The sequence below is a fragment of the Myxocyprinus asiaticus genome, chromosome 14 (genome assembly GCF_019703515.2).
Source record: "Myxocyprinus asiaticus isolate MX2 ecotype Aquarium Trade chromosome 14, UBuf_Myxa_2, whole genome shotgun sequence".
Lineage (NCBI taxonomy): Eukaryota > Metazoa > Chordata > Actinopteri > Cypriniformes > Catostomidae > Myxocyprinus > Myxocyprinus asiaticus.
Genome location: NC_059357.1, coordinates 15,312,078 through 15,337,654, shown reverse-complemented (window position 1 = coordinate 15,337,654; position 25,577 = coordinate 15,312,078). Strand labels below are relative to the sequence as shown.

Genomic DNA, 25,577 nt, shown 5'->3' with positions numbered 1-25,577 from the left:
GTCCAGCCCCAAACTCATGTCATTGGTTGAGCCAAGGTTACTGTGTCAGGCTGGTCACGATGCTTAAATTGATAGTTGACCCAAAAATAAAAATTCTCATAATTTTCTCACACTCATGACATCCCAGATATACAGTGCATCCGGAAAGTATTCACAGTGCTTCACTTTTTCCACATTTTGTTATATTACAGCCTTATTCCAAAATGGATTAAATTCATTATTTTCCTCAAAATTCTACAAACAATACCCCATAATGACAACGTGAAAGAAGTTTGTTTGAAATCTTTGCAAATTTATTATAAATAAAAAACGGAAAGAAAAAAAAATCACGTACATAAGTATTCACAGCCTTTGCCATGACACTCAAAATTGAGCTCAGGTGCATCCTGTTTCCACTGATCATCCTTGAGATGTTTCTACAACTTGATTGGAGTCCACCTGTGGTAAATTCAGTTGATTGGACATGATTTGGAAAGGCACACACCTGACTATATAAGGTCCCACAGTTAACAGTGCATGTCAGAGCACAAATCAAGCCATGAAGTCCAAGGAATTGTCTGTAGACCTCCGAGACAGGATTGTATCGAGGCACAGATCTGGGGAAGGGTACAGAAAAATGTCTGCAGCATTGAAGGTCCCAATGAGCACAGTGGCCTCCATCATCCATCGTGGATCATGGAAGAAGTTTGGAACCACCAGGACTCTTCCTAGAGCTGACCGCCCAGCCAAACTGAGCGATCGGGGGAGAAGGGCCTTAGTCAGGGAGGTGACCAAGAACCCGATGGTCACTCTGACAGAGCTCCAGCGTTTCTCTGTGGAGAGAGGAGAACCTTCCAGAAGAACAACCATCTCTGCAGCACTCCACCAATCAGGCCTGTATGGTAGAGTGGCCAGACGGAAGCCACTCCTCAGTAAAAGGCACATGACAGCCCGCCTGGAGTTTGCCAAAAGACACCTGAAGGACTCTCAGACCATGAGAAACAAAGATTGAACTCTTTGGCCTGAATGGCAAGCGTCATGTCTGGAGGAAACCAGGCACCGCTCATCACCTGGCCAATACCATCCCTACAGTGAAGCATGGTGGTGGCAGCATCATGCTGTGGGGATGTTTTTCAGCAGCAGTAATTGGGAGACTAGTCAGGATCGAGGGAAAGATGAATGCAGCAATGTACAGAGACATCCTTGATGAAAACCTGTTCCAGAGCGCTCTGGACCTCAGACTGGGGCGAAGGTTCATCTTCCAACAGGACAACGACCCTAAGCACACAGCCAAGATAACAAAGGAGTGGCTCCGGGACAACTCTGTGAATGTCCTTGAGTGGCCCAGCCAGAGCCCAGACTTGAACCCGATTGAACATCTCTGGAGAGATCTGAAAATGGCTGTGCACCGATGCTCGCCATCCAACCTGATGGAGCTTGAGAGGTCCTGCAAAGAAGAATGGGAGAAACTGCCCAAAAATAGGTGGGCCAAGCTTGTAGCATCGTACTCAAAAAGACTTGAGGCTGTAATTGGTGCCAAAGGTGCTTCAACAAAGTATTGAGCAAAGGCTGTGAATACTTATGTACATGTGATTATTTTTTTTATTTTTATAAATTTGCAAAGATTTCAAACAAACTTCTTTCACGTTGTCATTATGGGGTATTGTTTGTAGAATTTTGAGGAAAATAATGAATTTAATCCATTTTGGAATAAGGCTGTAACATAACAAAATGTGGAAAAAGTGAAGCGCTGTGAATACTTTCCGGATGCACTGTATATGACTTTCTTTCTTCTGCTGAACACAAATGAAGATTTTTAGAAAACATATCTCAGCACTGTAGATCCACAGAATGCTAGTGAATAGTGGCCAGAACTTTGAAGGTCCAAAAAGCATAAAAAAATGAATAAAAAAACAGCATAAAAGTAATCCATAAAACTCCAATGGTTAAATCCATATCTTCAGAAGCGATATGATAAGTGTGGGTGAGAAACAGATCAATATTTAAATCCCTTTTTACCATAAATCTCCACTTTCACTATCACATTCTTCTTCTTTTGTTTTTGGCTTTTCACATTCTTTGTGCATCTTTATCTTTGTTTACATTCTTTATCGCAACCTACTAGGCAGGGAGGAGAATTTATAGTAGAAAAAATAAATACTTAAATATTGATCTTTTTCTCACCCACACCTACCATATCACTTCTGAAGATATGGATTAAACCACTGGAGTCATATGGATTACTTTTATTATTTTACTACTTAGACCTTCAAAGTTCTGGCCACCATTCACTTGCACTGTGTGTACCTACAGAGCTGAAATATTCTTCTAAAAATCTTTGTTTTTATTCAATAGAAGAAAGTCATGCACATCTGGGAAGGCATGAGGGTAAATAAATGTTGAGAGAATTTTCATTTTTGGGTAGACTATCCATTCCCTTAAGCAAACAAGTAATGTTGTGATAGTGCCATAGTGCAACAGTATTAACACTTTCAGGGAAATCATCCTACCAATGGCTTACTTATAGATGTCTCTGCATATTAAGCTGGTATTCTGACATGGAATTACACACTTCAGAATCAAGTGTGTCATACAAAACCAGGTGTTACCTGTGAGCTCCACATGTTTGTCCTCCTCCATGTTGGTCAGGGCATTCTCCAAGATCTGAGCAGTGCAGATGACCAGGTCTGATTTCCTGACCACATTTCCAAAGAAGTCTTTCTCATCACTATCTCCACTGATGGCCACTATTTTGTATTTTTTTTCAAGGTAAGGCCGGAATTCTTTTTCATAATGCTGGTCTACCAGGTGCACCTGAGAACAATGTATATACATATAGCCGCACGCATGCATAAATGTTCAATCATACAAATGAAGGAGATGTGGATAAATTATTTAAAATTTAAACTGTAAATGTCCTCCTTTGACATTTTTAATCTAATATAATGTGTAATGATGAAAAAGTAAATAAGAAGTATCTGCTAATTATCAAACCAGAATACTGTCCAGCCACAGGTGGAGAAAAAAACATGGAAATATATATTATGCACAGACTGATACACGACAAATCTGGCTTTACCTTATTGACAAGCACTGCCACTTTGGCATTGGTTTTGGTCTCCAGGTGTTTCTTTGTGACATAGACTGCTGCTCTGGTTTTTCCTCCACCAGTGGGCAGCCAGATGATGCTGTTCTCCCCTTTCAGTGCTGTCTGCACCACCTCTTCCTGATATGGTCTAAGATTGATCTCCATCTATACACACATACACACACACACAGTACAATAAGGTTTAAAGTAGGGGTGTAACCCCGGTGTCCTGGTCAAATTCGCCCCACTGGCCATAATCCATCATGGCCTCCTAATAATCCCTATCCATTAATTGGCTGTATCAGTCCACTCTCTCCTCTCCACCAACAGCTGGTGTGTGGTGAGCGTTCTGGCACAGTATGGCTGCCGTCGCATCATCCAGGTGGATGCTGCACACTGGTGGTGGTTGAGGAGAGTCCCCTGTTCACTGTGTAAAGCGCTTTGAGTGTAGTAACAGAAAAGTGCTATATAAATACAACATTCATTTAACAAAGAAAGCTGTGTATGTTTAGTCAAAATCAGATAACACTTGAAGCATGCTTTTCTGTATTAAGCACTTCAGTATTTAGAGCCTGAGCTACAAACAGTTACGCTAAGACACTTTTCCCATACATCTGAGGTGAGGAGCATTACGAAAAGCATCATACACAAGACCAACAGAGTGATTTAGTACTGAAATTTTTTTTTAGTTGACCAGTTTTGTCACACAAGCTACTGCACTTAGAGGAACATAGAACACAATAGCAAAAATCTTATAATTTATAAGATCAGAAATTTCAGTTGACCTTTCTGACCTATAAGTATTTGTACCTGATTAGTCATGTGCTGCACTACTGGACTTACATAAGACATGCAGCATTAAGTATTTTGGACATGCTGCTGCTGCACATTTAGACATACATTCAATCCCCATGAAGTAGATCTAGATAAGTGGTGCTGGGGAGGAGGAGGGTCTCAGAGAGAAAGTACAGCAAGTGTAAGATACTAAAATGCCTTTTCATTTTTGGTAAATTTAAAAAATCTTGATACCCGATTAACCAGAGTAGTATGTTAATGACCCAGTGCCAATCGGAAATTACTGAGAAATAGGCAGAATAAAGGTAGGGAATGTTTAGGATCGTTACTCACTAAACTTCTTATAAACATTGTAGAAAAACAAGTGAAATGTTACCAGTTATTTAACTAGTAACAATAATCTCTGTTAATTAATGGTGCTATGAGGTTAATACATCTGTATTTGTTTCATGTTTAAGAACTACTAAAATATTAGGCTAAAATGATCAAAGTATCAGCACAATGTATCAACTTCTACATGCTTATTTAAAAAAAAAAAAAAATTGTAAATATTGCGCATGTACACAATGTTCACTCACCTCTGCTGCTGCCTCTGTAGTGGTGGTAAGTCTGGGTTACTTTAGAGAGAGGAAAACCTGGACTACTCTTTAAACCCTTTGCTTAAGCAAGAAACGAAACCAGAAACTGAGAAAGGGCCCAGCAAGAGGAGATTGACGTACTGCAATAGAAGGACCAAATTCAATGACAGCAGCTGTGTTAATATTACATAAGATTTTACTAACATTTTGGTGTTTTAAGAAGAGTGTTTTTGACATCTGAATAAGCTTGAGTATGTTTTTCTAAATTTGTCAGGACTTTGTCAGGATTTTCTTAAACAGAATTAGACTTGTAGGCTGCAGATAGGGAGAGGAACTTATGTAAACACTGAACTTGAGCTGGAAGGAGAAAACAACTAAAGCAGAGGAGAGACCTCAGTGAGGCCCCACTTTGAATAGTCAGTGATATTAGGAAATCAAAACAGAAAGGCAGTCTCTTCATTGTCATTTGCCAGTTAGTCATGTTAAGGTTGGTCAAAACAAAAATATTACTATAGACCCTTTGACATAGTGCTCAGGGTAGAACGTTACAAATATTAAAAATGAATATTGTCTTAATATTAGTATCTCTTTGCACACATTAAATGAAAGAAAATTTAACACCTAGATTGCTGTTTTTGAAACTAAATCTTTTTTTTTCTTTGCAATTGTGAGTTTATATGGCACAACTGTGACTATATTTTCAGTCTGAATTTTATTCTGCCAACTCAACCAGTGTTGACTTTTTTTTTTTTTAGTGTATACTAAGGTATTATAACACAAATAATAATATTATACATTTAAATTAATTAAAAAAAAAAAAAAAAAAAAAAAAGTTTGCTGGGGGACTGGGTAACTCAGCAAGTAAAGACGCTGACTACCACACCTGGAGTCGCAAATTCTAATCCAGGACGTGCTCAACAAGCCACGTGATAAAATGCGCAGATTGATCTCTCAGACACAGAGGCAACTACTTCCTATTGTCTATTTGGCAAACTTCCTTTGAAGGCTGCAGTATACCTAGTGTCCTCCTTTAAACTAGATGGCCTTAGGAAATGGAATGTAACATGGTTGCTATGACAACAGGCCACTATTTAACAAGCGCTTTGAGTGAGATGGGAACAAAGTCCCTTTTGAAGGGAATGTATGAGGTACATTTTAAGAGAGTTATGATGTAAATTTAAAAGAAAATAGATTTTACAGGTGTACTTTTAGTCTAATACTTTATACATATTATATATTCTGCACCCATCTACTGAGGTACTTCAACTTGGGAATTAACATTCCTTGCGTTTGAACATCATATTTACGGGCAATTTTTTTTTAGACATTTCTGTTGAAGCAAAGAATTGTGGGTTTTGAGTGCCCACGAAGGTTACACCTCATGCATCCTCCGAATTCTCGAGAAAGAAGGTCACATTCGAAGTGTTCTACTCGCTTTTCTGAAACAAGACAGCCTCGATGACGTATGCGGCCGACAAATGCGACCTACGGAGGACGCTGCCTTCCAAACGAGACACAGCCTGAGATTCGTCCTCCGTCACTCGTACTGAAGTGAGTCACTACGCCATCACGAGGACCTCGAGCACATTGGAAATTGGGCATTCCAAATTGGGGAGAAAATCCCCCCCAAAAATAAATAAATTTGTTAGATTTACACTGCTTAATGAGTTAGAAACACATCATCACAAGCTGTAAAAATTTGCACGTTCAGGTTGGTAACATTACATTTTTACAATATTTAAATTTTAAAATAATCTAAATCCATAGTATAACAACAGACTCATTAATTGTACAATTCTACCATCTGTATTAGGATCACTCTGAACTGGACTGTTGAAATCTGCATCACTGCTCACCACAGAAAAGAAAACATCCATTAAAAAAAAAAATATTATATATCCAAAACATGTTTTTTCATAGTACACAGAACCATAGCAATTTACATGCATCTTCCAACTGTAACCATAGCCAACCCCTTACTAGCACACACATCCTCTTCATGAAAGGTCATCAGCATCCTTCAGTACAAATTGAGCATGAAACAACATATAGAACCAAAATATAGAGCCCTGATAAAACATCAACATTGCAGCAGTTTATCATGATTCAAGTATATGCCCATTACAAGAGACTGGTAAAAAAACAAAAAAACCTGTCCTGTCCATTTACCTGTCTGTGTGAAAAGCAAACTTGCAGATAACATGCAGTATCATAGAAAACGTGTACACATTTGGATATAACGGTTTATGTAATTGTCCATTGAGTATTCTAGGTAGTAGCAGAAACTGTATATGTAATTTATATGTAATTTAAGTTTGTAGTTCTTAGGTTTGGGGCTTTTCTCCATTATGCCTGAGGAAGTGTTTATATTTATGACTGAACTGGAAATAGTATTTCTGGTCACAACAAGGTGGTACACTGGTTTCAAAAACTGTACTGGGTTACAAAAAACTTGGGTGAATTCAGAACCACAGAATACATCACTGAATGTTTGTGCCTTGGGACATGACATGCTGAAAGCCTTGCAAGACAAATATTGGTTTCAAACAAAGATTAACACTTCACCAACGGCACTGACAAACATCTTAAGGGCAGTGGCAGCAGTAATTTAACACGAGAGGGAGAAAACACTCTCTATTGATACTTGAAGTGATCTATCACAGATTGCGCTGAATAATTGAATCAAACACGGAGATAGTTTTAGTAATTTCTCCAATGAAAGCCACTAAAGTCAAGTTTGAAGAAAGAAAAAATAAAACCACTGACCTCAAGTAAAAATCAAGGAAATATTTTCCTCATATTTTCAGACTGATACTGAATAGGCACATCCTCTATATCACTAATTGGCTGTTTCAAACAAAGAGCTTTGGCTGAGAATGGTGGCATCACAGTGACATGTCAATTGTGACATCACTAGAGGCCAAACATGGTCCGTCTTTGGCTGGAGCATTTCGGGTCAGGGGAGTAACTTCGAATAAGACTTTACATTATGTAACCAAATGTTTGTGTATGTAGAGCAGATGCAAGAACTCATAGTTCACAGGAGTTATTTGTTTTGTAGAATAGAGTAGTAGGAAATAAGAACAGAACTGGTCACATTCATTTCTTTCTAAACTACACCACCCATATCAAACAGGATTTCAGTTTCCATTTTCCCTTAATGCATTTCCCTGAAGACAAACACACACACACACACACACACACACACACACTAATATGACCTTGTGTTTTTAACTTGACTGTTTGTTAGGGAGAGAATATTTGCGGAAAAAAGAAACTGAAAAGCAGCACATTTCAACAGATTTGAATGCAAGCTCAAAATGTTAAGTTTGAACAAATCTGTTTGAGTGTAATGACATTCTGTACAGTATCTAACTGGTCCCTTATTATAAGCTGGATTTCCATCACTTGTCAATGAGCCCAGCCTCTTTCAGTTTGAAGTAGAAAAATTTCTCCAGCGTGTTGGCACACTTGCAGTACTCGCTGTCTGGAGGGTTGTACTCCCTGCAATTTGTGATTACTCTCTGCAGATCAGCAATAAACAGCTTTTTTGTCACATAATACCGGTTCTTCAGACGCTCCGTCATCGTTTTCAAGTCTGATCAAGGAAGAGGAAGAGAGATTTTTTCAAATGGATGCAAGAAAAGTCTGAAAAATATATACACTCACTGAGCACTTTATTAGGAACACTCACCTGTACACCTACTTATTCATGCGATTATCTAATCAGCCAATCGTGTGGCAGCAGTGCAATGGATAAAAACAGGCAGATACGGGTCAGGAGCTTCAGTTAATGTTCACATCAACCATCAGAATGGGGAAAACGTGATCTCAGTGATTTTGACCGTGGCATGATTGTTGGTGCCAGACGGGCTGAGTATTTCTGTAACTGCTGATCTCCTGGGATTTTCATGCACAACAGTCTCTAATGTTTTCTCAGAATGATGCCAAAAACAAAAAACATCCAGTGAGCGGCAGCTCTGCCGACGGAAATGCCTTGTTGATGAGAGAGGTCAACGGAGAATTGCCAAACTGGTTCGAGCTGACAGAAAGGCTACTGTAACTCGGATAACCACTCTACAATTGTAGTGAGCAGAATAGCATCTCAGAATGCATAACACATCAAACCTTGAGGTGGATGGGCTACAACAGAAGAATACCACATCGGGCACTTTATAAGGACCACAGTGTTCCTAATAAAGTGCTCAGTGAGTGTATATCAGCTGTAGGCTGATTTAGAATTAAACATTTTAAATATTTAAAAAGAAGAAAAATGAAAGGGAAGAATTAATTATGAACAATTAACTCCCTTTGCCCGATTAATGTGTAATCATTTTATCCATAATAAAGCAACATTTATCTGATTACGAGTACTTTAAAATGTAATAAATCTAATTACAAGCATTTCATTTTTGTAATCTGATTACATAATCCAGATTAAATGTAATCTGTTACTACCCAGCACTGCTTATTAATAGTAGTTGGCAGTGTAGCCCACAACAAACTAAATTAACAATGCTGGTTCTGATTCTGTATGAGTATTTTAGTATCTACATTTGTGTCTACATCAGGGGATGAATGCAGATTTTCAAGAACCATTAGTAGAACCCACCAATGGGAAAGCGGATGACCTCATAATAGTCTGGGGCTTCTGATTTCTTTACCGGTTCCATGAAGGGCCAGGCATCTGGATGTGTCTGTCAAACACACAAACACAGATTAGAAGATGGTAAGAGTACATGCAGAATAGTTTTTAAGTGTTTAAATCAATGTGCATGTATGACAAGAGGTTTCTTACTTTAATCTGTGCCAGTAGATTCTTTAGCATGTTGTACAGCAGATCTGGATCCTTCAGCTCTTTACTGCTGAAACACCATAAGTTGGATTGATACACAATCAACAATTAGACACTCTTCATGTTTTCAATGTAAAATCATTAATAAGATGCAGAAATGACCTAATATACACACACAAAAGCTCTAAGATTTCAGAATATACAGTATATCCATAAATGTTCCTCTGACCTTTTCTCCTTAGCATTGGGTTTCCAACCAGTCTCTCCTAAACAAACAAAAAAAAGCAGTGTGTGAATGAGAAGAGAGAGATTCTGTTATTATGAAAGAATGTGCATCACACATGACATGTCTACACACAAACACTTACTGATGCCTGGTATACTCTCCACAGGAATCTGTCGCACTCCTTCTTTAAAGCAGGTGAGTCCGGGATACACTTTCCTAATCTGATTCTGTTTTCTCTCAATCAGCTTCTTAATGATCTATAGCACAAGAGAACATAGAGAGAAATAAGTCTCACTCATATGTCCAGTATTTCAGATACACCCACACAATTTGATTCACTTATTCAATTCCAAACATATTTCTAAAAGAACTATAATTTTAACAAAATGGAATATACTGTACGTCGAATTGATCACAGTTAAAACACACACACATACTCCAGACACGTTGAGCCTTGGTGCTCATGCAAGTGAGGCAGGTTTGAATCAGGCTTGCATCATGTTACAATCCCATCCCCTCCCCCAAATAATTTCCAGTCTCAATTGTCTACATTGATTAAAGTCTCCAACCCCAAATCAAATTTTCAACACCAATAATACACAAATGTAATACCATTACAATATAACACCATTACAATCCAATGTACTATAATTGATTTCAACAGCAGGCTTAAGGTAAGAGCAGCAGTAGCTGGGTTTTCATCCAACTATTTTCATGCACAGTTTGAAATTGTGCATAAGAACTCCTGAATGGAAATGCTTTATATGCAAATAAACTCTCAAAATGTAATGGGCTAGACAGAGGTGGATTTTCTAGAGTTTTGCATTAGTTCAAATGTGCATTAAGGTGATACGCACAGTTTGTTCGCAAAATGATTACGTGTTTTGACAATTTTGCACGTTATGAGTGTGCAATAGCTTGTTGTGATTGGCCCAATGATAGGTCCAACCTTGGCAAACAATTCTTCGAACATAGCCCTTGATATTTGGAAGTGGTCTTTAAAGAGGTTCCTTATAATCCGCTAGAATAGTTTTGAGTGCTGGCGCTCCCAGGTATGCGGAGGCTGGCGCAATTTTAGTCCTCATATCAGATATTACACTTACTCTGCGGCGTCTCCTGGCAGCATTTAATAAAACGAGGCACAATTGCTCCAATCCTGCAAATAAAACTCCCCCCAAAGCAAGGAGATCATTCAGCTGCTCCATCATGACAAGGCAGGCAAGATAATGCGCATGACGCAGTGGATGGAAACGCGCAACATTTCGTATTTTTTTAATCAATTTATTTCACTTGATGGAAACCTAGCTTGTGCATTCTGACCTCTTTCTGTCTCTTTATGATGTGTGAGAGTTCTGTGTAAGGAATTCTGGGATTGAGCTCGCACTCCATCAGCGTGGCTCCCTCGTAGTCTTTAATGTAACCGAGGTAACGGGTCTTCGGCACTTTGATGTCTTTGGAGAAGCCCTACCAGCAGACAGAGTGATGAATGGATAAGTACACTGTACAGTGAAAAAAGGGGGATAACAGGAGAGGATAATGGAGGGGTGGAGTATGTATATGACTGGGTGAAACTAGTACCTGTTTCTTGAAGTAGCCGATGGCGTATTCATCAGCATAGGTGAGAAAGTACAGAATGCCGTGTTTGATGTGGTACTCTTTAAGATGATTCATCAGGTGTGTGCCATAGCCCTAAACACACATTCAAAATAATAAATAAAAGCAAATTAAGGATCATTGGAATGCATTCTGGGAATGTCTTATCTCTAAAGTATACCTGCAATGCTATGCAAGTCTATGAGGCAGCATCATTTTACCGTTTGGTTTACCATTCTACGTCGGTAGTGCACCTATGATGCCTAAAAATACTGTCTAGGTAGGGAGCTCACTATGCTTTGGAATAGAGCCAAGGAAGTCATTCAGTTTCCATTATGCATGTCTCCATACCTTGACCTGCTCGTTTGAAGTAACCGCACAGAAGACGATCTCTGTGAATCCCTGAGTGGGGAACATCCTGAAGCAGATCCCTCCAATCACACGGCCATCTTTAATCAGAGCCAAAGTCTTGTGCTTCCTGCGGTCACAAATAGGCACAGGGTCAACAGAGTCTGGGTGGGAGATTAGCTTAACATGAAAACTGAAACTAAACCCTGAGAACAATAACACACTGGAGGAAAGTAGCGAGCTCTCTGGAAAAGGGAGATAGTGGTCAAAGGTAAGAGGTCACTGGACACTGCAGACTTACGGGTCGAATACAAGGCGTGTGATGTACTCTTTGGGCATGCGAGGAAGTTGGTGGGAGAAAACATTTTGCAGGCCCACAAGCCACATTAGAATCTTCTTATTGGACTTCTGAGAAAGAGAGTTTCCAATCACATGGAACTCAATGATGCCTCGCCTCTCTTCCAGACGAGCCGTCTCATCACGTGCTGCGTTCGCTGACAACAGACTGGTCTAAAAACCAGCACAAAAAATTATTAGTGTGACCAAAAGATTAGCTTCACAAAAAATTTATGTTTAAAGGATTAGTTCACCCAAAAATGATCATTCTCTCATGATTTACTCACCTTTAAGCCATCCAGCTCTGTTTGTCCATACAGTGAAAACAAATGGGTGCCATGATGCTGCTGGCTGTCTGATGGTCCAGAAGGCATATTTAGGCAGCATAAAATAACTCCACACGACTCCAGTCGATCAATTAATGTTTTCTGAAGCAAACTGATAGGTTTGTGTAAAAAAACAAATCGATAATTAATTTGCTTTAGAAGACATTCATTGATCGACTGGACTCATGCGGAGTACATTTATGCTGCCTAAATATGCCTTTTAGACCGTCAAACAGCCAGCAGCATCATGGCACCCATTCGCTTTCACTGAATGGACATACAGAGCTGAAATATGCTTATAAAAATCTTCATTCCAGTTCTGCTGAGGAAGGAAAGATTTACATCTGGGATGGGAGTAAATCATGAGAGAATTATCATTTTTGGGTGAACTAATACTTTAACTCTGCAAACATGTAATAAATGGCAAAAAAAATAAATAAATAAAATACGTGGACGCCCCCTTCTGATGAACAGGTTTGAATAGGCCAGTGAAGAAAAAATGCAATGGCATACAATGACATTTTAGAGAATTGAATGCTTCCACATACTTTTGGCTATGTAGTGTATACTTAAGAAATTGTCCAGTTGAAAAACACTAGTATTGTAGGGGTGTGATGAAGACTTTGTTTTACTCTGTAAAACACTTGATTTATTTCACTATTTGCAAAACATACTTTGTACAGCCTTCGACAATTAAATGGTCCATTAGCTAAATTCGGGGATTTTAAAGGGATAGTTCACCCAAAAATTACAATTCTCTCATCATTTACTCACCCTCATGCCATCCCGGATGTGTATGACTTTCAATCTGCAGCAGAACACCAACAAATATTTTTAGAATATTTCTGAAGAATATATATGGATACTTTCACAATGATTGTCTGTGTTTTGTGGAGCTTTAAAGTGTTGATCACCATCCACTTGCATTTTATGGACCTACAGAGCTGAGATACTCTTCTAAAAATCTTCGTTTGTGTTTTGTTGAAGAAAAAAAGTCATACACATCTGAGATGGCATGATGGCGAGTAAATGATGAGAGATTTTTCTTTTTTGGGTGAACCAACCCTTTAAGGGTGTGATGAACTCTGACCTCTGGCCCCAGCATGGCAGCGGGGTCTGTGATGGTCTTCATGACTTCATTGACCAGTTCCATGGGGATGTCGCCCATCACTCGGATCCGCTTGGCATCCTCCAGTGTCAAGGCCTCAGGAAGCTTTCGCTTCTCTCCTGAGAGATTCAGAGAAATTATTACACTATGACTTTGTGAGCTTTAAAACCACACATCAAAAGAACAACATGGTGTGATAAGTGTCCTTAATGAATTACACTCACTTAGCACTTTATTAAGAACACTATGCTCCTAATAAAGTGGTCTTCTGCTGTTGTAGACCATCCGCCTCAAGATTTGATGTGTTGTGCATTCTGAGATGCTATTCTGCTAACTACAATTGTACAGAGTGTTTATTTAAGGAACCGTAACCTTTCTGTCTGCAGAACTGCCACTCACTGGATGTTTTTTTTGTTTGTGGCACCATTCTTAGCAAACTCTAGAGTCTGTTGTGCATGAAAATCCCAGGAGATCAGCAGTTACAGAAATACTTAAACCAGCCCATCTGGCACCAGCAATCATGCCACAGTCAAAATCACTGAGATTAAATTTTTTCCCCATTCTGATGGTTGATGTGAACATTAACTGAAGCTCCTGACCAGTATCTGTATGATTTTATGCACTGCACTGCTGCCACACGATTGGCTGATTAGATAATCCCATGAATAATTAGGTGTACAGGTGTACCTAATAAAGTGCTCAGTGAGTGTATGTCACTGAGTTAATGATGCATCTACTATTGGATCTACTTACCAGTTATTGGTTCGGAGGATGCAGAGTCCAAAACTGACCCAACCAGAGCAGAAGCACTGCTGCCCTTACTGAGAGGAGAACCAGACACTGCCACAGGACTGAGCCCTGACAGAGGGGGAACGACAGAACGTATAAAATGTATTGCTCGAATGTCAGCCAACATGTGGATATTTTGAGATCATCATCTCTTGATAAATGGGCCTGATTCCAAACTCTCCAACAACATTGTCAATGGATAGAGCCTAGTTTCAAAAGTACAGGTGCATCTCAATAAATTAGAATGTCGTGGAAAAGTTCATTTATTTCAGTAATTCAACTCAAATTGTGAAATTCGTGTATTAAATAAATTCAATGCACACAGACTGAAGTAGTTTAAGTCTTTGGTTCTTTTAATTGTGATGATTTTGGCTCACATTTAACAAAAACCCACCAATTCACTATCTCAAAAAATTAGAATATGGTGACATGCCAATCAGCTAATCAGCTCAAAACACCTGCAAAGGTTTCCTGAGCCTTCAAAATGGTCTCTCAGTTTGGTTCACAAGGCTACACAATCATGGGGAAGACTGCTGATCTGACAGTTGTCCAGAAGACAATCATTGACACCCTTCACAAGGAGGGTAAGCCACAAACATTCATTGCCAAAGAAGCTGGCTGTTCACAGAGTGCTGTATCCAAGCATGTTAACAGAAAGTTGAGTGGAAGGAAAAAGTGTGGAAGAAAAAGATGCACAACCAACCGAGAGAACCGCAGCCTTATGATTGTCAAGCAAAATCGATTCAAGAATTTGGGTGAACTTCACAAGGAATGGACTGAGGCTGGGGTCAAGGCATCAAGAGCCACCACACACAGACATGTCAAGGAATTTGGCTACAGTTGTCGTATTCCTCTTGTTAAGCCACTCCTGAACCACAGACAACGTCAGAGACGTCTTACCTGGGCTAAGGAGAAGAAGAACTGGACTGTTGCCCAGTGGTCCAAAGTCCTCTTTTCAGATGAGAGCAAGTTTTGTATTTCATTTGGAAACCAAGGTCCTAGAGTCTGGAGGAAGGGTGGAGAAGCTCATAGCCCAAGTTGCTTGAAGTCCAGTGTTAAGTTTCCACAGTCTGTGATGATTTGGGGTGCAGTGTCATCTGCTGGTGTTGGTCCATTGTGTTTTTTGAAAACCAAAGTCACTGCACCCATTTACCAAGAAATTTTGGAGCACTTCATGCTTCCTTCTGCTGACCAGCTTTTTAAAAATGCTGATTTCATTTTCCAGCAGGATTTGGCACCTGCCCACACTGCCAAAAGCACCAAAAGTTGGTTAAATGACCATGGTGTTAGTGTGCTTGACTGGCCAGCAAACTCACCAGACCTGAACCCCATAGAGAATCTATGGGGTATTGTCATGAGGAAAATGAGAAACAAGAGACCAAAAAATGCAGATGAGCTGAAGGCCACTGTCAAAGAAACCTGGGCTTCCATACCACCTCAGCAGTGCCACAAACTGATCACCTCCATGCCACGCCGAATTGAGGCAGTAATTAAAGCAAAAAGGAGCCCCTACCAAGTATTGAGTACATATACAGTAAATGAACATACTTTCCAGAAGGCCAACAATTCACAAAAAATGTTTTTTTTTTTATTGGTCTCATGATGTATTCTAATTTTTTGAGATAGTGAATTGGTGGGTTTTTGTTAAATGTGAGCCAAAATCATCACAATTAATAGAACCAAAGACTTAAACTACTTCAGTCTGTGTGCATTGAATTTATTTAATACACGAGTTTCACAATTTGAGTTGAATTACTGAAATAAATGAACTTTTCCATGACATTCTAATTTATTGAGATGCACCTGTATTGTAAAAACAAATAAGCATAAATTTAAATGTAGCAATTTTGTGTTCATCTTAATTGCTCAAATTAAATTGTATTATATATCAGCCTCTTTGCTCTTTAGATATCAGTAAATGCATTGGCCACTGAAAAAAAAAAAAAAAAAAATTGATTGAATGCTAGTTTGGACCAACCAAATGAACCAAGGGGGAAAATGCCCTAAATTTCCCCCTTCCTAAACTCAAACCTGTCTGATGGCCCAGCTGCGTCCCTTCTGAGGCTGTCATGGTGAAATCTGCCTCCCAAATGGGTGAGTTCTCGCCATAGATCTCTTCCTCTAACATAGAGAGAAACCTAACACACACATAGACACACAATTAGTCTATGTGAGGCTGATGAATGTGAATGTATGTGACAATGCAATGCTGATGTATCTTACTTGGGGAAGTGTGTGAGGATCAGAGTGCGTTTCTCAGGTGGCAATTTGTCCTTCTCCACTCTGAATTTTTCTAGTAACTGTCTGCGTGTGACAGTGAAGATGGACTTCAGCAGACTGCGGCCAAACACCTGACAGGTCTCGTACCGTGGTAAGCTGTCATTACTCTGAGGAACATGACAGTAACACAGCCACCTGCAACAACACACATATAAATTCACAACATGACGTTACTTTATTGTCACTATACACAATTAATATCTTAAGGGAGATAGGGTTAGACAATGTGGGTAATTGCAACAACTGCCTTGATCAGGGTTCCCACGCTTTTTGACCAATGCATTCCCATGAATACCATACATTTCCATGCTTTTATTTAAATAAATTTGATTGACAAATTTGCAAATTATTCATTTAAATGAATGGTGAACTGTTTCAATTAATTCATTGAAAAGAACTGACTCAAAAGATCGAATCACTGTCAAATCAGATATAATCACTAGGGTCTGCAAGCAAGTTTTCCTCTTCACAAGAGCAGTATCTAGCATAAAATTATTCAAAACAAGACAACATTTTTATTTTATTTTTTTCATAAATATACACTGATCAGCCACAACATTAAAACCACTGACCAATGTTGTGAAATGAACAACATTTATTATCTCGTTACAATGGCACGTCAAGGGGTGGGATATATTAGGCAGCAAGTGAATAGTCAGTTCTTGAATTTCATGTGTAAGCAGGAAAAATGGGCAAGCGTATGGATCTGAGCGACTTGGACAAGAGCCAAATTGTGATGGCTAGACGACTGGGTCAGAGCATCTTCAAAACAACAGGTCTTGTGGGGTGTTCCCGATATGCAGTAGTTAGTACCTACCAAAATTAGTCCAAGGAAGGACAACCGGTGAACCAGCGCCAGGGTCATGGTCCGATCCCACAGAAGAGCTACTGTAGTACAACGTAAAAAAACGTAATGCTGGCTAAGATAAAAAGGTGTCAGAACACACAATGCATTGCAGCTTGCTGTGTATGGGGCCGCACAGCCGCAGACCATTCAGAGTGCCCATGCTGACCCCTGTCCACCACCGAAAGTGCCTACAATTGGCACGTGAGCATCAGAACTGGACCATGGAGTAATGGAAGAAGGGGGCCTGGTCTGATGAATCACGTTTCCTTTTAGATCATGAGGATGACCAGGTGCGTGTGCATCGTTTACCTGGGGAAGAGATGGCATCAGGATGCACTATGGGTGGAAGGCAGTGTGATGCTCTGGGCAATCTTCTGCTGGGAAACCTTGGGTCCTGGCATTCATGTGGATGTTACTTTGACACACATCACCTACCTAAAGATTGTTGCAGACCACGTACACCCTTTCATGGCAACGGTATACCCTGATGGCAGTGGCCTCTTTCAGCAGGATAATGTGCCCTGCCACACTGCAAAAATTGTTCAGAGATGGTTTGAGGAACATGACAAAGAGTTCAAGGTGTTGACTTGGCCTCCAAATCCCCCAGTTCTCAATACAACTGAGCATCTATGGGATGTGCAGGACCAACAAGTCCGATCCATGGAGGCCCCACCTCGCAACTTACAGGACTTAAAGGATCTTCTGCTAATGTCTTGGTGCCAGATACCACAGGAGACCTTCAGAGGTCATGTGGCGTCCATGCCTCGACAGGTCATAGCTGTTTTGGTGGCACGAGGGGGACCTACATGATATTAGGCAGGTGGTTTTAATGTTGCGGCTGATCGGTGTATAGGGATGTCATAAAATATGTTGATATATCGATATATTAACATCAGCCGATATTTAAATTACAAGCCTAATTTGTGTGCTTTCAATTCACTTCCAGTTGCTTTCCATTCAATATAGTCTGATGTAAATGCTTTGGGAGACCACAGGGAGTGACATAACATTTACTCAGGGTTTCTGCAGGTTCGAAGGAATGAAATTTAAGACTTTAAGACTTTTTAAGGCCAAATAAAAGAAAAATTTAAGACCACTTTCGCAATAATAATAATTAAACAAAAAACATTAATCCATTAGCTGGTAAATACAAAACCACTGTCTCTGGACATGTTTTTTATATTTTTATTTTTGTTTTTAAATAAGTTAATACAACATTAAAACTCTAAATTAATTTATTAAGAATGCACGCAGCCTAAAGTATGTAGCCTATATTGTGACCCTTCTCTTTAGTCACTTGCTTTCCAGCAAGACGTGACACAATAGACCAATGCTTTGGCAATGTCACTGCTTATGTGAAACATGGAAGTGGTGGCAAAAACCATAAGTAAAAAGTAAACTTTTATCGGGATACATTGTTGAAAAATGATTCCGAGGGCTCTAGCTGACTACTGTGGCTTCAAGCCATCAACAGAGCTGACTGGACTGAGATCATTTCAGCTCTGAAATTTTTACTTTGCAGCAAAAATTCATAGCGAACATGATTACATGTTTGTTATTAACTCATTTTATTATAGTAATTGTATCGCTAAGAATATGTTTGTATTTATGATGGTTTTGTGTCACAATTTCGTTTAATCATCTAATCTGTCAAATCTAACACAACAGTCAGCTGGCTTTCTGCCACCACTTACTGCGCATGCGCTGATATTTTTGTAAACGAGGATTGGTCTATAGACTTTATTCACAGTAGCGCCTTGTTTGATTTTTAATGGAAATGAAGCTGTGAGGGATAAACTTACCATCTCTTCAATGGCATGCATGGTATACATCTGTAAAAAGCTTCAATATCCCATCTGATTTTTCACAACTCATGTTGTCTGGAGTTTTTTGTCTACTGAGTGTCAGTGATATTTTTCCAATATTTTGTCTGCGGAACGATCCAAAAACATTTTAAACTGCAGTACAGACCATTGAAGAGATTGTACGTCTACGTCACTGTCACTGCATCTTGTTTTTCATTCAATGTAAGTGAATGGTGACTGAAACTCCCTAATATCTCCTTATGATATCCACTGAAATAAGAAAGTCATACAGGTTTGCAACAGCATGAAGATAAGTGATGACAATTTAAATTTTTGTGTGAAATATCTCAAGTAAAAGTCAAAACTCATCAGTTACCTTAAAAATGGCCATTTAAAGTTGACAATATGTATTGAAAATGTAAACAGATTAAATTATGAAAGGGAACTGTGCTGCATAATTAGTTATGATGTATATTGAAAACAGATTGTGTACTACATATTAAATATATATAATATATTTTCATATTATGTATATTATTAATATTATAATTTTATATAATTATATTATTAATGTTTTGTATATTATACTTTTTTTTTTTTTAAATTGACCGATTCAGATGGCAGAGAAAATACCTGTAAATTTCAGATGGAGCTCTAGAGAGTTGGAGATATAACAGGTGTAACTCTGCAGCTGAGTAGTTCTGTTAGCTTTACAATTCTTGTCAAAGTTAATGTAAAATAAGGAAGCACCAAGATTTGAAAGGCGTCAAAAGACCGCTCCAACCTCGCATGCTTGCAAACTGTAACGTTGTCAGCTTTGTCGATTATAAGCAGGAGCAATAGTGTTAGCGCATCGCTCGCTTACAGAGACGCAAAATAATGGCATTTGCATTTCTGATTAACGGGTTTATGAAGGTTTATACATGTGTAACATCACAAGTTCAGTACAAATGCACTTCCCTGCACGCGCTCACACTAAACTTAAGTGTCAGCTGCTAAATGATGGATGCACGAGAGAGAGAGAGAGATGATTTTGACTCACGCATATTCTGCTGTTTTAAGCGTCTCGCCTCAAAATTTAAGACCTCAGCAAACGAAATTTAAGACTTCTTGTAATTTATTTAAGATATTTAAGACTTTTTATGGCCTTACATTTTAAAAAGTAAATGTAAGACTTTTTAAGGACCCGCGGAAACCCTGTTACTGAAGCTGGTTGTGGCATGGACAAGGCAGATGTCACACACACATTACGAGTTGATGGCAGTCCAAAGTTACAAAGGGTTTTCTACTCCTTCAAGAATGAACAAAGTGACGTTGAGGAGTTTACAGGTTAGTGTATAAAACTGGTGTAACTGCACAAACTGGACAATTAGAAATGGTGACGTTTATTATTTAATTTCCCTGTATGTAGCCTTGAATAGGTCTTTCATTCAAGATGTCAAACCACAAAAAGACATTCTTGTAACTGAAAATACATTGTGTGGTAGGCTATCTAAAACACACTTATACACAATACAGTATATCATACAGTAAAGGCTAGAGTAAATAATCTATGTCCTTTGATAATTATTTGGGAAACCAAGCAAATTGAGCTCTGTGGCACTGCAGAATTTTTAACAGCCTCTGGAGATGGAAAAATAACCGTTTTAAATTTTAGAATGCCCCATGTCTTCCATTAGACACTTCTGGTGTGTGACCCCCTTTAATTTACCCTGCCGCTCATAATTTACCAAAGTTGTGTTGAGAAAGATGTTCGAAAAAAACAGAAACTATTGTGCAACGAGCAGCCCCATGTATATCTGAAAAAAATCCCGATATCTAGATAATCATTGGGTAAATCTTCCGATTATCGATATGTGAAAACTGCATCGATCCCAAGCCTAAACATATACGTATATTCACTATACAAATTTCCATGACTTTTGAGATTTTATTTTATTTATTTCCAAGCCTGGAAAACACAACTTTAAAATTCCTTGATATGTCCAGGTTTTCCATGACCATTGGAAACCTGCTTGGTTTTGGATTTAGAATCCACATAATGTGCTGATTTCCAGGAACAAATTATGCATGTAAAATGGGACGTATCTGTCTATATAGAAAGATAAAATCAAAAGCACCAACATGCATACATTCATTTGCAGTGCAAGTTAAAAACACACCTGGTATAATCCACTTTGTAGGCAGCCGCATCCTCTTTCTGAGCCCTCTGACGGAATTGTGATGGGGTCTCCAGCTTCCAGTAGTTCAGACAGAGCAGAAACATCTTACTGAGCTCATACATGGTCTGCCTCTCCTTAGGAGCCAAATGACTGAACTTATACTGAACAAAGTTCAACACCCCCTGACAGAGAATGACAGAGAGAGTGTGACATTATTAGCACATAAGTTAAATTGTTTATCTACAGTGGCGATGTGTGCAGCACCAGTCACACATAAAGAATGACCTGCATATATGAAGACTAATAGATTCTCCGTAACTCCCCCTCACCCTTAAACACATACCTGTTCTATGTTGGGTTTTTCAAAGGGCGGGCTACCGAGAGAGCCTTCCACCACTGGCTTCCCCATCTGCAGGATACACTTCCTCAACAACTAACAGAGGAAATAAACACAGACAAACCACATGCCATTGTTTTCATACAGTTCGGCCAAAAATGTGAAGTTGTGTGCTCTGACAAGTAAATGAAAAATAAGATCTTAGACTTCCAAAGTATTAGTGGCTCGTCCTGAGTGTGTTTGCAGACTGCATAAAGGAAGCAGATATCATGTTTACAAGTGCCTGTTTACCTTGAACAAATAGAAGTAGACTTGCTTGGTGTCTGTGTCCTCTTCTTTATGGACAGACATGAAGAGATTCTCCACATCCACCACCATCCCTAACAACCTGTTAATCTCCTCCTCAGACACATTCTCCAGGTGAGACACATGTTCCGCTACACACATAAAAGAATGTGACCACAACATGAAGCAATGATAGAATGATAAATCACATTTTAGTAAAAGTAAAAAGCTTAATGTGTCCAAAAAACTGTCTTTTACTGCTTAACAATGGTTTGTTATATTGCTTTTACATTCATGGAGATCAAATAATGTATAAATGCCTCTTATGGGATGGCAACCTATAGTTTTGTGGCTTTCTTTTTCGAGTTTGCGACCTTTCGAGTGGCAGGTGGACTACCATGCTTTTACCACCCTATTTGGATTACAAGAGTCCAAAATTAATAAAATCCAAGATACAGTTTATTGTTCAACCAAAATCCCAAGAATAAAAAAATAAAAAAATAAATAAATAAACTGACATATGATCTTTATTATAAAATAAAGATATGGTGCATAATGTGGGACTTTTAACTATAAACAGCCCTAAACACACAAGAAACTCTTATTATATAGCCTATATATTCACCAGATGAGATTAAATGAGAAATAAGGTTAATTATTATTTACAAGATGTGAAGTTGAAAACAATGTATGTGCTGACAGGCACGCTTTCATAGACACATTTTTCTTTGCATGCCCTTGCTTTAATTTAGAGCACTTGATTATCTAATCAAAATAACAAAATATGCATTGAAGTGAGGATGAAAATATGGATGAATATTGTCAATAATGAATCAGAATGAGCTTTATTGCCAAGTGTGCTCACGTACACAAGACATATGTTTTGGTGATAGGAGAAACAAGTGCACACAGAAAATTACAATGAGACACAGAATATAAAACAAGGTAAGAGTATAAATAGACACAAAAAATATGACAATGGCATATGTACATGTGCAAGTGGTAATGTATGTGCAAGGTAGGGGTATGTACAGTTATTGAATTAAATATGAGTGAATTTACATATGTACATGAGATATTTATTTATATTATTGCACTGTGGGGGAGTCCAGAAGGCAGTTTAATTGTTCATGTAGTAAAAGGCCCGAGGGTAAAAACGGTTCTTGTGCCTGGATGTCCTGGCACTCAGTGCTCTGTTGCGCCGGCCAGAGGTGTGTGGGGTTCAGAATGAATGATATAGCTACAGCAAATTCCCACGTGATTGTTTTTAAACTATTGGCAAATACTGTAATATATTTTTGCCGATAACCGATAGTTCCAAAAGGCAACTATAGACACTGATTATTCGGTCTACTTCTAATTTGGATGATACCAAATACAGCCATGGGTCTGAGATAGCATGTTAGTAAAAGAGCAGAGTTGGTTATTTTACCCAATGAGTGGCCACAGCTTCTGCAGGCCTCCGTCAGACTGGCTGCCTGCTGCTGGAGCTCCATACGAGTGGCAGTCGGTGGATTGGGGTTCTTCCACCCATTACACTTGCAAGCATCATTCGCCTGTGGTCAGAGAACATCACTATGATTTAAGGATTCAGAAACCACAAAAATCACCAATGTTTGGTTACATCCTTGTGTCTCTCTGATGTTGATCAGGTGAGTATTGTCAGAACACTGAGTATATTGATTGATTGATTTAATAATGTAAATAGTACATTATTAACTGGCATAATAATGTATTGCACATGATTTTAAAAGCAAACCATAACCAGTGTGAAATTCATAAATCACCAGACCTTACATAAGTCTCAAAGCCTAGTGAGCCACCAACCTAGACAGAATTCTTGGGCATCATACCTGTGTTTGAACATTCGATTTGAAGATTCCGAACTCGTTTCAGTTCAATTCAAATGTTCCGAACGCATCTACGATTCATAAAAATGCTTTCTAGGTAGGCAGCTAGCCAGGGACTAAAAACTAAATGGTTTTAATTTCGGTTAGTTCTGAGCAGAAACTGTATTTTTTCATTCCAGTTCCAGCGTTCTGCTGCCTCTTTTCCACTTGGTAACTGGTTAGAACAAAATAAAAGAATGGTTAATAACATTCTTTTTGGGCTATTTACCAGTTGCAGTGTTGCCAGATCTCGCAAGAGAAACAAGGAACCTGGTCTGGAAAAACGACCTTAAAATAAGGGACTTGCCTTTACCCAAAATAAGCACACGCACAAAAAAAAGTTTCCCCCAAGTGGTGGAATAATCAGCATAGAAATCATAACAAGCAATGTATACAGTAGCCTACATAAAATGTGTTTTCAATAAATGTATTCTTTAAACATATCCCCAAAAACATTTCCAATATACATCTGGCCATCTAAAATCAATTAATAGCGCAAATCTCACTCTCCTGCATATACACTGCCTGGGCATGTTTGGAATAAACATCATTTTATACAGACCAAATGATTTTATTTTCATTATTTAATAATTATTTCATTTTTTTTTTTTTTATTACATGTTTTAATTACAGATCTGCTTATCAGCCAAAATCCAGCAGCATCAAATCTTTATTAATGCATCATATCTAACAATAATTCAGTAAAGGCTTGGAAACAACTGCAAAATGTACTATTTACTTCGATATTTTTCCATGCATCTGGATTAATTGTGCATGTATTAGTAGTTATAATATATAGTTGCCAAAAAGGTCTTTAGCATGTCATGGAAAGCTACCTCTATAACGTGCAATTAGGCAAAGAAATGTGTGATGCAGTGGTTTCCTTCAGATTCAATCCACATGCTTATCATTATCATCAAGAGTGAAGCTCTATTTTTTGGGCAACAGGAAGTTGTGTAATTCTAATAAACCATTTATTCTTTGGTTTCATTAAAAAATTATTGGAACAAAATTAACCGGTTACCAGCATTTAAAAATGTTTGACACCGGAACAACTGAAAGGGATTTTGTTCTTGGTTACGTTGTGCACACAATTTCGTTCCTTGAACCGTTTTTAGTCCCTCCAGCTAGCTCACTTTAGCCCTTCTCTCTCCTTTATTCTATAGGAGAGGTGCGCCTACTCTAATCTTGTCTTTTCGCTTAACCTTAATTCACATATAATATATTTGAACCGGTGCACATGCGTGATTGTAGTTTGCAGTCTGATACTGAAACATTGACATATGACAGGCCCGTGCATTCTCTCTATTGTTATGAGCCGAAATATTTACCTTGCAAGACGAAAACACCCCGAGTTTTTCCAGCTTTTTAGCCCTAGGAAAGGCGCGTACTTGTGCTTTCTTCTGGCTCGACCACTGTTGTTGACTTAGGCCCGGTCGGGCTGGGTCGCTGCTCCCGGCTCCGGGGTTCGTGTTAGACCCTGCCGGCCCGCTGGCCTGAGCTTGCTGGAGCCGGGGCTGCGTGGAGGTCTGTGCCACCGGGTCCGTCATGTCAGCAGTCTCACGTTTCCCCCTAAAGAAGTCACTTCCACCCTGTATATCACTTCAATAAAGTTTTGTGATGATTTTCAATACCCGTTTCGACCACTGCCGTAACACTGCGCATGCGCGTTATGTGAGCATGCTGGGAAATGCACTACAAAATTAAATGTTACATGGATAATCATTTCCACTGGGGGGCATTAAAACACTAGAGTCATATGAAGTTGTTATATAACATCACTTTAAAAAGCTGATGAGCTGTCAATCAAATTATTTGGTTTAAAAAAAAAAAAAAAAAAAACACAAAATGCAGTTTGCTTCTCCATATAGGCTGAAATTGGTAGGTGAATACAGGTATAATGGGACACTTAAGCTCAATCATTTGTAGGCTATAGCCAGGGGCATATATTCCAGGGGGAATCTACCATGATCAATGGAAACATGTAAATTCTTCTCACTGTAACCCCACC

The 25,577-nt window shown here is 38.9% G+C and overlaps 2 protein-coding genes across 4 annotated transcripts in view; both read right to left on the bottom strand.

Annotated features, from left to right (window-relative positions):
- Positions 1–25,577, bottom strand: part of dhx58 (DEXH (Asp-Glu-X-His) box polypeptide 58) — a 61,501-nt gene that overhangs the window by 7,995 nt on the left and 27,929 nt on the right. The window contains exons 1-3 of one of the 2 annotated variants that reach the window (XM_051715574.1): positions 4,441–4,848; positions 3,059–3,232; positions 2,589–2,793 (exon numbers count right to left, since the gene is read on the bottom strand). In XM_051715574.1, the coding sequence (XP_051571534.1) occupies positions 2,589–2,793; positions 3,059–3,232 (379 nt within the window). In that variant the 5' untranslated portion in view covers positions 4,441–4,848. Of the gene's footprint in view, positions 1–2,588; positions 2,794–3,058; positions 3,233–4,440; positions 4,849–25,577 lie in introns of those variants that run through there. The other variant, XM_051715575.1, reaches the window with a different exon arrangement.
- kat2a (K(lysine) acetyltransferase 2A) lies at positions 6,228–25,236 on the bottom strand. Of its 2 annotated transcripts, none has more exons than XM_051715571.1 (18): positions 24,898–25,236; positions 23,110–23,233; positions 21,684–21,829; positions 21,399–21,488; positions 21,056–21,237; positions 16,185–16,376; positions 15,993–16,099; positions 13,926–14,030; positions 13,155–13,291; positions 11,704–11,912; positions 11,406–11,532; positions 11,040–11,150; positions 10,782–10,925; positions 9,604–9,718; positions 9,465–9,501; positions 9,239–9,305; positions 9,053–9,137; positions 6,228–8,038 (listed from the first exon to the last, which is right to left on the bottom strand). In XM_051715571.1, exons 1-18 carry the CDS (start codon positions 25,114–25,116, stop codon positions 7,845–7,847), a joined length of 2,391 nt encoding a protein of 796 aa, XP_051571531.1. In that variant the 5' UTR covers positions 25,117–25,236; the 3' UTR covers positions 6,228–7,844. The 2 variants fall into 2 exon arrangements, with proteins under 2 accessions (XP_051571531.1, XP_051571532.1); XM_051715572.1 differs by having other exon boundaries at positions 9,239–9,302.